We start from the raw sequence: 12,653 nt of genomic DNA on the forward strand, positions 1-12,653 counted from the left end.
TTCAAAGGAATTCTGAAATCTTTATCTGCCATAAAGGAAAGATTTTCAGATAACCAGCAAGCTATTCGAACTTCCCAAACTGCATGTTGTTGAGAACATGTTGTTCCAGTATGCTCCTAGATGTAGTCTTTCATACAAAGGATGACTTGCAGGCATTTGATGAGGCTCAACACAGACCACAGCCTTTCCAAAAACGACAGATCTCTGCACTTAATTGTTAATGAGACCTCAGCCCTAGACTCATGGATTGTTAAAGCCAGTGTTAAAATCAATGAGGACATCTGAAACTATCATTTCTCTCCAGCCAATGGCAGTAGCCTAAAACTAATTCCAATTAAACACCTCAATTATTTACTTCAGTTTCCTACAGTATTTCATTTCTTGAATGCTGTGCTTTCAACATGAGCACTGAAGTGAGCTGCAGTAAAAAACTTTTCTTTCATCTGATGTACCACTTCTCTACTGGCCTCAGTGGTGTTGGACTTGAACTCAGGAAGTAACTCAAGAGAACCGAGCAGCTGATGATGCGAAGTCTGACTGGCTTTATTTGGGTGGGAGGATTGTTGCCCTTAGAGAATAATATTAACAATATTATGCAAAATCAGGTGGAATCAAAGAAACCGATTCTCAATTGAACCTTCTTGTATATGACTTGATAAGGCAAGTACATGGATGCTTAATCAATGAATCCAGTCAAAACCCCCTGAGCTGCAGCCGGATGTCCTTTGACTCAGAACAAAAAATAAGGATGCGATAGATAGGAATCACCTCTAAGTTGCAGGATGAAAGAAGCTGGGTGAATGCTAGGAGGGGGAAAGGAAAACCCAGTACAGAGTACCCCTGTGGCTGTTCCTACCACTTTGGATAAATTGGAGAGGGGTGGGTAGCAACCTACCAGAGGAAAACCACAGTGACTGGGTTTCTGGCACTGAGTCTGGCTCCGTGATTTAGAAGGGAAAGGGGAGAAAAAGAATGCAGTAGTGATAAGGGATTCCAAAGTTAAAGGAGCAGAAAGAAGATTCTGTGGATGTAAAAGAGACATGAAGATCACATGTTGCCTCACAGGTGCTAGGGTCAGGAGTTTCTCCGATCAGGTCCAAGGCATTTTAAAGGGGGAGGGTGAACATCCAGAAGTCATGGTATCTATTGGTACCAATGGTGTAGGTAGGAAAAGGGATGAGGTCCTGAAGAGAAAATATAGGGAGATCAGATAGAAAGCTGAAAAGCAGCACCTCAAGGTTAGTAATCTCTGGTTTGCTACCTATGTCATACACTGATGAGTGTAAGAATAGGATGATTTGGCTGAGGAATTGGAGCAGGGGCAGGATTTTGGATCATTGGGTTCTCTTCTGGGGAAGGTATGACTTGTACCAAAAGGACAGGTTACAGTGGAATTCAAAGGGGTTCAATATCCATGCGGGCAGGCCTGCTAGAGGTGTTGTAAAAGGTTTAAACTAATTTGGCAGGGGGTTGGGAACTAGTGATAGGTCTGAGGAAGAGGCAGTATGTATACAAGTTGATGCAGTGTGTAGTGAGACTGAGGATGGATAGGCAGATGATAGGGCTAAACTGCAGCCAGTGGAATGAGTTGAAATGTAACATGGAAGCAAAAATCAAAAAGGGTGACGAATACAATACTGGAGATGTTATATTTGAATACACACAGTATACAGAATAAAATACTGTAGATGACTGTGTAGCACAGTTAGAAATTGACAGGTATGACTTTGTGGCCATCACTGAATCATGGCTGAAAGTAGATCATTGTTGGAGTTTAATATCTATATATTAAATTGAAAGGATTTATTGAAAGGAAAGCATTATATTGAAAGGACGGGCAGGTAGGCAGAGGGGGCAGGATGGCACTGTTGGTAAAAATTTGAAATAAAATACTTAGAAACAGGTGATGTAGGATTGGAAGATGTTTCTAGGGTGCCTTGAAGGCAACCTCATACAGTGCAGCTTGATGGATGTGATTAAATATTCCCATTTCAGCCTGATACAGCTAAGAATCACAACTGTTTCAAATGTCTGTACAATTAATAAAGATGTTTTAATGCAATTGACCAATCCATTACTGCTTATAACCTATGAAAACAATGCTGATTGTGGCTATACTTCTCATCAGACTCCTTGAAGGAAATAAAATTCAAGATCTTAGAGCTAGGGTACTGTATCAGAGGGATATTAGATCACTTGTGTCCCTTGTTTCACAGAACCCTGGTTAACCACTTTCATACCAGATGCAGTGATTAAGATTGATGGGTTCACAATACACCACCTGGACAGGACTGTCAAGTCTCTCAAAAGCAGAGGTGGAGGTATATGCCTCACGATCAATTCCTCTTGGTGCACAAATGTGATGTCCCAATTTTGCTCACCAGACCTGGAATATCTTGAAATTAAATGCTGTCCATTTTACCTGCTGTGAGAGATTTCAGCAATCATTTTGGTAGTGGTGTACATTCCACCTCAGGCCAATGTCAAACGGGCTCTAGATGATCTGAAGAATGGGATCAACATGCACAAAACAGCACATGCTCAGGCTTGCACCATCATTTTGTGGGATTTTAACCAGGCCAGCTTGAAAAGGTCACCAAGTAATTACAATCAACAAATCACTTGTAGTACCAGAGGAAAATATACGCCGGACACTGATACATCACCATTAAAAATGCCTATCGTGCTATTCCATGCCCTCACTTTGGAAAGTCTGATCACCTGGCTATACCTGAGAATAGACAGAGACCTGAAGACTGTAGTACCAGTAGTGAGGACCAAGAAGGCATAGAGAAGGAAAGCACAGGAGCGCTTACAGGACTGCATTCAGGGATTCACCTTTGATTCTGGATGAGTTTGCCGCAGTTGTTATCAACTTCATTAAAACCTGTGTGAACGAGTGTGTGCCTACGAAAACTTGCTGTATATTCCTAAATCAAAAGCTTTGGATGATCCAGGAGGTTTGTCATCTGCAGAAGGATAGATCTGTGGTATTTCAATTGGGTGTCCCAGGTCTGTACAAGAAAACTAGGTATGACTTGTGGAGGGCTATTTCAAGACTGAAGAAACAATTGTAAGTCAGGTTGGAGGCGACATCGAAAGCATGTCAACTCTGACACAGTTTTTTAGGACATTACTTCCTACAAAGCGAAACCCAATAGCATGAATGCTAGCGATACTTCACTATCAGATGAGCTCAACGCCTTCTATGCCCACTTTAAAGGGAGAATATAACTACAGCTGTGAAGATCCCTGCTGCACCAGGTGGCCCTGTGATCTCTGTCTTTCCAACATCAGGCTGTCTTTCTGGACAGGCGGCAGGCTTCAATGGAGTACCTGGTAAGGCTCTGAAAATATGCCAACCAGCTCATGGAAGCATTCAAGGACATTTTCAATTTCTCTCTGCTATGGTTGGATGTTCCCACCTACTTCAAAAAGGCAACAATTATACCAGTGCCTAAGAAGAGTAGTGTGAGCCGTCTTAATGACTACCATCCAGTAGTATGCTTTGAGAGGTTGGTCATGGCTAGAATGAATTTCTGCCTCAACAAGGACCTGGACCCACCAGAATTTGCCTATCGCCACAATAGGTTTATGGCAGAGGCAATCTCAGTGGCTTTTCACACTGCCACTGGACAACATAAACATCTATGTCAGGATGCAGTTCATTGACTACAGCTCAGCGTTTAACATCATCATTCCCACAGTCCTGATCGATAAGCTACAAGACCTCTTTACCTCCCTCTGCATTTCTAACTGGAAGACCATAATTTCTGTGGATTGGTGATAATATGTCCTCCTTGCTGGCAATCAGGGGTGTGTGCTTAGCCCACTGCTCTACTCTCTATATATCCATGACTGTGTGGCTAGGCATAGCTCAAATGCCATCTATAAATCTGTTGATGATACAACCATTGTTGGCAGAATCTCAGGTGGAGATGAGAGGGTGTTCAGGAGCAAGATATACCAGTTAGTTGAGCGGCTTCACAACAATCGTACACTCAATGTCAGTAAGACAAAAGAAGCCAATTATGGACTTCAGGAAAGGTAAGACGAGGGAACATGAACTAATCCTCATAAAAGGATCAGTACATAATGCCTCATAGGCCTGATTTTATTCTCACAAATCAATGAATCTGTTGTAAAAAAAAGATCACTCCCTACTTGCACATAGTTCTTTCCTTTTGCTTGTTTTTTCTTTACACTCTTTTCAATAAGTGTATACCTCAGATAAATACTTTGTGGAGATTTGTAGTATATATATGATTATATGATATATATGTACAATGTCTGAAATACATCTTATGGAAATGTTTGTTTGATGATGAACTTCAATAAAAAATAAATTACAAAAAAAAAGTGGCGAGAGTGAGCAATTTCAAGATCTCTGAGGATCTAACTTGGTCCCAACATATCGAATGAGCTATAAAGAAGGCAATGCAATAGTTATACTTCAATAGGAGTTTGAAGAAATTTGGGTTGTCACCTAAAACACTTGAAAACATCTATAGAGTATTCTGACAGGCTACATCCTGTCTGGGATGTGGGGGGGGGGGGGCGCAGGTGGTGGGCTACTGTACAGCACCTAAAGAAGCTACAGAAAGTCCTAAAATTAGTCAGCTTCATCTTGAGTACGAGCCTCCATAGTATCCAAGATATCTTTAAGAAGTGGTACCTCAGAAAGGTGGCGTCCATTATTAAGGACCCCCATCACCTAGGACTTGCTCTCTTCTCATTGTTACCATCAGGAAAGAGGTACAGAAGCCTTAAGGCATGTACACAGTGATTCAGGAACAGCTTCTTCCCCTCTGCTATACAAATCCTGAATGGACATTGAACCCATGAACGCTACCTCACATTTTTATATATTATTTCTGTTTTGCACTATTTTTAATCTAACTATTTCATATACATACTTAGACTTACTGTAATTGATCTATTTATTTTTTCTTTCTATATTATCATGTATTATATTGTACTGCTGCTGCTAAGTTAACAAATTTCACAACATATGCTGGTGATAATAAACCTGATACTGATTCTGAAGATATGTAATCCTTGTGGTAGAGTTAAGAAACTACAAGGGTAAAAAGACCCTGATGGGAATTATACACAAGCCTCCTAACAATAGCCAGAATGAAAGGTACATATTAGGAGATAGAAAAAGTATGTGCAGTAAAAAGGACAATGTTGTGATAGTCATGGGGGATTTCAATAAATAGGTAAATTGGGAAAATCAGATTGATGCTGGATCCCAAGAGAAGGAGCTTGTAGAGCATCTATGTGGTGGCTTTTTAGAGCATTTTGTGGTTGGAAAAAGACAATTCTGGATTGGAAATTGTGTAATGAACTAGATTTGATGAGGCAGCTTAAGATAAAAGAACCCTTAGGAGGCAGTGATCACAACATGATAGAATTTATCCTACAGTTTGAGAAGAAGCTCAAATCAGATATATCAGTCTTACAATGGAGAAAAGGGTAATATAGAGTCCTGAGAGAGCAGCAGGCCAAAGTTGATTGGAAGATGATACTAGCAGGGATGACAGTAAACACCAATGGTTGGCATTTCTGGGAGTAATCCAGAAGGTGCAGGATAGATTCATCCCACAGAAGAAGTATTCGAAAGGGAGAATAAGGCGACCATAGCTGACAAGGAAGTCAAAGACAGCATAAAAGCAAGAGAGGAATATAATGTAGCAAAAATTGGTGGGAAGCTAGAGGACTGATAAGCATTTAAAACTTACAGAAGGCAGCTAAAAAGCCACAAGACAAAACAGATGAAAAGCAGTTTTGAGAAAAAGAGAGTCTGAAGAAGTACTAGGTGATTAGGAGAATGGACAAAAAAGTGGCAGATAGAATATAGTATAGGGTATTATATATGGTCATACACTTGGGTAGAAGGAATAAAGGCATAGACTATTTTCAAAATCAGAAATTAGAGGAGTAAACAAACTTTAGAATACTTGTACAAGATTCCATAAAGGTTGAGCTGGTATTAAGAAAGGCAGATACAATGTTAGCATTCATTTTGAGTGGACAAGAATATAAAAGCAAGGATGGTATACTGAGGCTTGATAAGGCATTGGTCACAGTGTTCTTGGAGTATTGTGAGCAGTTTTCGACCCCATATCCAAGAAAAGATGTGATGACATTAGAGAGCATCCAGAGAAGGTTCACGAGAAAGATCCTGTGAATGAAAGGGTTAATGTATGTAAAGTGTTTGAAGACTCTGGGCCTGCATGCACTGATGTTTAGAAGAATGAGGGGGAATCACACCAAAACCTATTGAATATTGAAAGGCTTAGAAAGAATGGATGTAGAGAGGACATTTCAAATAGTGGGAAAGTCACTCGAACCAGAGAGCACTGTCTCAGAATAGAAAGACTTTCCTTTAGACCAAAGACGAGGTGAATCTGTGGAATTCATTGCCACAGATGGTTGTGGAGTCCAAGTCATTGGGTATGTTTAAGAAGTTGATAGGCTCTTGATTAGTAAGGTTATTGAAGGTTATGAGGAGAAGGCAGGAGAATGACATGGAGAGGGTAAATAAATCCGCCTTGTTGGAATGCTGTTCCAGACTCAAAGAGCCAAATGGCCTAATTCTGCTCCTATGTTTTATGATCTTATGGTCTTGTGTCATGTGAAGAAACGAGGTAACCCCAACAGCAAAACTTCATGGGAAGATGAACGTGGCATGTTCCATGCACTCAAACCCTATTAATTTTGGCCATTATATTTAAGTATTGGGATATTAGCAGTGTCCCAACTTAGATTTCTTACACTATTTTTTATTTTTTCTTACTAATCTTGGCACTTGCTTCCTAAGTGTAAGATCCTAAGATGTGAAACTATCAACCTTGTAAAATTCTTCCTTTGGTTCATTTGGTTGTTCAACTTCTGGTAGAATCACTGACGTTGTTTCTTGCTCTTTGGTGGATTTAGTGTCCTGCTTTGCTGATTTTTTTGCTGATTTAGTTGCTTTGGATGCCACTGATGGTGTCTTTCCTTCCTTCTTTTTGCTTTCTGCCCTCTCTTTCTTGCCTTTTTTATCTTTTTTCTGGTCTTCCTCTTTCAATTTTTCCTGTTCTTTCTTCCAAGCCTAGGATACAAGGAAATAAAAAAATGTCAGGAACATATAAAAATAGTTGCATAAAAATGTCCAATCAGTCCTTGCCTATCACTGCCATTACTCCAAAAATCATTGTAGGCCAAAGGGCCTGTATTGTGCTGTACAGTTATTTAAGCAGATAAGCTACAGCTGTTGGGGTCCTTATCTTGAGTACCACATAAAGCTTTTGATTTCTTAATTTAAAGTGAGGTACTTTCGGACTGAAGGAGGTTCATTAGATTCTCTGGGATAATGGGTTTATATATTTTGCAGAGTGAATCAGTAGGTTAATCCTATACTAAATGAAGTGAGTAGGATAAGATGGTCTTGTTGAAACTTGTTTATATGTTGAATTATAATAGAAGATGTTGCTGCAGGAAACTTCTCAGATCCAAACTATGCTTTATATTTTAATAAATATGTGGGGAATGCACTGTTCTTGTTGTATCTAAGATTTTCACCTTACCTGCTTAATGTTACATTGATGAAACAGGAACAGACTTTTTAGACCATTATGGCTTTGATGGCTATAATGCCAAATTTAACTAATTTCTTCTGCCTTCATATAATCCATATCAGTCCATTCCTTGCATATTCATGTGTTACTGAAATGGGTCAAAAAACCTCTGAAATGCAATTATCATATCTGCTTCTACCACCTGTGCTAAAATTAAATTTGCCTCACACAGGTCCTTTGAACTCTCATCATAAAGCTTTGTCCCCTGCCTACCCTATTCTTGCATCTTGATTAACTTATAAACAACTTCTGATCTCTCCTCAGTCTCTGATGATTAGAGAAAACAGTTCAGGTTTTCCCAACTTCTCCTTTTGTTCAATACACACCAATCCAGGCAGCATCCAGGCAGATCACTCCTGTGCCCTCTCCAAAGTCTCCACACCCTTCCAGTAATGGGGCAGTGAGAACTGCACACATGTACAGCTTAACCAAAGTTTTATACAGCTGCAATATGACTTCCTGACCAATGAGTAAGGTTTAAGTATTCTTAATCTCAAAACTCTGAACAATGAAGGTAAGTATGCTATATGTCTTCTTTAACATTCTATCTATTCGTATGGTCACTTCCAGGAAGCCATGGACTTTGACGCACAAGATACTTCTGTACGTCAATGATATAAAGTTTCTTGCCATTAACTGTTAGTTTCCCCTTATATTTGACCTCCCAGAACAATGTTAATGAAATTATTCAGTTCATTAAAGCACCTTAGAGACTAGTTAAAAGTTGATGAGTAGATAAGGGACTGTAGTTGCTCATTACAATTGAAGTTGAAATGCTGAACAGTGGAAAATTTAAAAAAGAGACCGGCTATAGAATGTAGATATCTTTGATGGAAATGACTATTGTTCCTTGTAGGTTTATGAGGACATAATATTGTGTTAGTTTTCATTCAAGGGGGAAGATGTGATATTATGTGTGCTTAATAAAGAACTTCATTCCCAGTATGCAGCGAGAGGGGTTTAGCCGGAACCGGAAACCACAATGCTGACCAGGTTGTGTGTGAACAGGGTCGAGAAGTAGTTGAGTAATAAAATGTTTTAACGTAAACCTAAACCAAGTTTGTTTTTATTAAGAACAAACATTTGGTTATTTGGAAATGAAAGGATTGTGGAGGGAGAAGCCTATGTCCTGAAGTAGTCTGAGCCCGGTGTTTGACTGGCTTGGATAGTGTGTGTGCACACAGATATTTAGTTTTGTGTATGATATGCATGCTTGTTGTTAACTGAACCAATAAAGGTACAGTACATTTTAGGTAATATACATTCTCATTTGTGCCTATTGTTGACGGTAGTTACTAGCAACACTCTGTTGTGCTGTTCTAGGTTCTATTAATCTCAATTTCCACCCATTCCCCACCTGTATGCTGTCCATTCCCTTGATGTTCCCTCATTCTTCACTTTCATTCCCTTCACTGCCAAGGATTGGAAGTTCACTAAAACCTACTAAAAATCCACCAACTCTCATTGCTAACTGAACTAAGCTCTGAGCTCACTTTCTTTAGGAATTCAATTCCATTCTCCACATCTGTTTGATGATGTAAAGGATGAAACTCTGGTTTGCTTATTGAATTGAAATTGTCAAAATATCATTACATAAAATATTTATATGGGAAATTTCTCTCAAAATAAAGGAAGCAAACAATGGGATACAGGGTATACTTTTGCTAATAAAACTGTGAAATACTTACTTTAAGTGTCCCTTCACGCATGAAAGGTTCATTACTTTTTTCTTTATCTTCTTCTTCAACAATTGTTTCTGGTTTGGATTGAGGTCCTGGAGTATTTGCTTAAAAAAGAAAACAATATAGCACCATCTATGACCCATGATTAAGAAAAATATTACTATGTTCCTTCGCAAGTGTTTAAGGATGTCTCTAAGTCATTCTTCATTAATGCATTATTTCTGAAGTGTCATAGAAAGGAATATTAAACAAAAAAAAGTAAATACATGACTAGATACATGTCTTTTTGACTGAGGAAGCACATTTTGGCCATGGCATAGGGAAAAAAAAGTGGACTGGCTAATCTCTATAAACAGAAGAGATTTTGTAGATGCTAGAAATCCAGAGCAACACACACAAAATGCTGGAGGAACTCAGCATGTCAGGCAGCATTTATGGAAAGAAACAGTTGACATTTCAGGCTGAGACCCTACTTCAGGAAAGGAGAACAAGCTAGTATAAAAAGGTGGAAGGAGGGGAGGGTGATAGGTGAATCCTGGTGGGTGGGAAAAATAAAATAATAGGAATGGACCATGGGAGATCCCTACGGAACAGCCCCTCCACCCCAAACCTTCTGCTATCCTACAACCAAACATCTTTACCTCTTTCCCACTCTCCACTTTCTGCAAAGATCGCTTCCTCTGGGATTCTCATGTCCATTCGTCCCTCCCCACTAATCTCCCTCTGGGCACACATCCCTGCAAGCAATAGAAATGCTACACTTACACATTCACCACCTCCCTTACTTCCATTCAGGGTCCCAAAAACAGTCCTTCAGGTGAGGCAACACTTCACCTAAGAATCTGTTGGGTAATCTACTGTATCCGGAGGTCCTGATGCAGCCTCCTCTACATTGGTGAGACCCAATGTAAATTGGGGGCCTCTGCTCCATCCACCAAAAGCAGAATTTCCCAGTGGCCAACAATTTTAATTTCTATCCATATTTCCATTCCAACATGTCAGTCCATGGTCTCCTTTTTGCCACGATGAGGTCACTTGCGGAGTGGAGGAGCAACATCTCATCTTCTATCTAGGTAGCTTCTAACCCATTGACATGAACATCAATTTCTCTTTCCAGTAATTTTTACCCCCTCCTCTCTCTTCTATTTCCCATTCTGGCCGCTAACCTCTTCTCACCTGCCTATCACTTCCGTCTGGTGCACCCTCCCCCTTTTTTCCCTTCTCCCATAGTCTGCTCTCCTCTCCTACCAGATTCCTTCTTCTCCAGCCCTTTACCTTTCTCACCCACCTGGCTTCACCTATCACCTCCTAGCTAATCCTCCTTCCCTTCCCGCATCTTTTCAGGTGTCTTCCTTCTTTAGAACTGGAAAAGAAAGGGGGTCTCTGCCCGAAATATAGACTGTTTATTTACTTCCATAGATGCTGCCTGACCTGCTAAGTTCCTCCAGCATTTTGTGTGTGTTGCTCTGGTTAATCTCTATCTCAGTTTACTCCCTGTTGCATTTAATCAGGGAAAGCAGTCTTCACCTACTTCACATTCAGCTCACTGCAGCAAATATGATAGGTAGGGGGGATTTGTTTATATTGCAGGCTTCCATTAAGTATAGGTATTCAGGGGCTGAACTTGTACCCTGACAGTGACTTCTCTGGCACTCTTCTGCCAGATGGAGGGTCTTACTAGTCCTTAAAGATGTTGGAGATCCTCCTATCTGGTACTCCGGGAGCACCCTCCTAACCTGCCAGGAAATATGGTCAGGCAATCATCATGGTCTCTAATTCCTTACAGTAACACAGCGAAAATAGAAATATTAAGGATTTTAGCATCTAACAGCTCACAATTAGGAATATAAAATTGTTATTATGCCATATCCTTATCTACATTTCCTGATTTTGTTTTATTATTTTCTGCAGTGGGGTTGACACAAAAACATTAAATGAGTATATTTTTATACAATACTATACTGATGTGGTAATATTACGTGGTCATTTTCACTATTACTACATAATTACAAACATCAGTTATCACACTGATCTGCATTTTGTGTTCAAAGTCGGGGGGGGGGGGTGCTAAGATGTCTACGCTGCAATGTCAAGAAATTCCAAAAATTAAATGATTTCATTAGAATATCTATCATCACATATCATCCAATAACAGTGAAAACACTTTGAGATTGGCATTGGCACTCTGTTGCTGTACTTATAACCATATAACAATTACAGCACGGAAGCAGGCCATCTCGGCCCTTCTAGTCTGTGCCGAACACTTACTCTCACCTAGTCCCACTGACCTGCACTCAGCCCATAACCAACCATTCCTTTCCTGTCCATATACCTATCCAATTTTACTTTAAATGACAATATCGAACCTGCCTCTACCACTTCTACTGGAAGCTCATTCCACACACTTACCACTCTCTGAGTACAGAAATTCCCCCTTGTGTTACCCCTAAATTTTTGCCCATTAACTCTCAACATGTCCTCGTTTGAATCTCCCCTACTCTTAATGGAAAAAGCCTATCCATGTCAACTCTATCTACCCCCTCATAAATTTGAATACCCCTATCAAGTCCCCCCTCAACCTTCTACGCTCCAAAGAATAAAGACCTAACTTGTTCAACCTTTCCCTGTAACTTAGGTGCTGAAACCTAGGTAGCATTCTAGAAAATCTTCTCTGTACTCTCTCTATTTTGTTGACATCTTTCCTATAATTCGGTGACCAGAACTGTAGACAATTCTCCAAATTTGGCCTTACCAATGCCTTGTACAATTTTAACATTACATCCCAACTCCTATACTCAATGCTCCGATTTATAAAGGCCAGCATACCAAAAGCTTTCTTCACCACCCTATCCACATGAGATTCCACCTTCAGGGAGCTATGCGCCATTATTCCTAGATCACTCTGTTCTACTGCATTCTTCAATGCCCTACCATTTACCATGTATGTCCTATTTGGATTATTCCTACCAAAATGTAGCACCTCACGCTTATCAGCATTAAACCCCATCTGCCATCTACTTCTGTTTTATCAATTCCTGGCAGATCCATAATATGGTTGGAGAATATTCGTATCTTGAGCTTCAAAATCTGGAGACCTAGGACTAATAAATTTCATTTACAGTACCTGACTTCTTTTCATAATCCCAGCTCACCTGAGACTGATTTCCAACCAGTTAAGCACTGTCAGAAAATGTAGAGGAGGCTTGACCCAAATGAAGAGCAGCAGATTGATTTAGCAAGTAAAGTGATAACTTCAATAATAAATGCAAAATAACAAGCCACGAGAGGGGCACAAAACAAGAGAGAAGGATACTTAACATGACAAGGCAACAAGGTAAATGAAACC

The 12,653-nt window shown here is 39.9% G+C and overlaps 1 protein-coding gene across 5 annotated transcripts in view; it reads right to left on the minus strand.

Moving 5' to 3' along the window:
• The window catches only part of spag17 (sperm associated antigen 17), a 319,678-nt gene that overhangs the window by 187,239 nt on the left and 119,786 nt on the right, over positions 1-12,653 (minus strand). For all 5 annotated transcript variants that reach the window (XM_073045385.1, XM_073045386.1, XM_073045384.1 and 2 more), the window contains 2 exons: positions 9,314-9,411; positions 6,857-7,099 (listed from right to left, as the gene is read on the minus strand). In XM_073045385.1, the coding sequence (XP_072901486.1) occupies positions 6,857-7,099; positions 9,314-9,411 (341 nt within the window). The remainder of the gene's footprint in view (positions 1-6,856; positions 7,100-9,313; positions 9,412-12,653) is intronic.

This window comes from Hemitrygon akajei, chromosome 5, assembly GCF_048418815.1.
Source record: "Hemitrygon akajei chromosome 5, sHemAka1.3, whole genome shotgun sequence".
NCBI lineage: Eukaryota > Metazoa > Chordata > Chondrichthyes > Myliobatiformes > Dasyatidae > Hemitrygon > Hemitrygon akajei.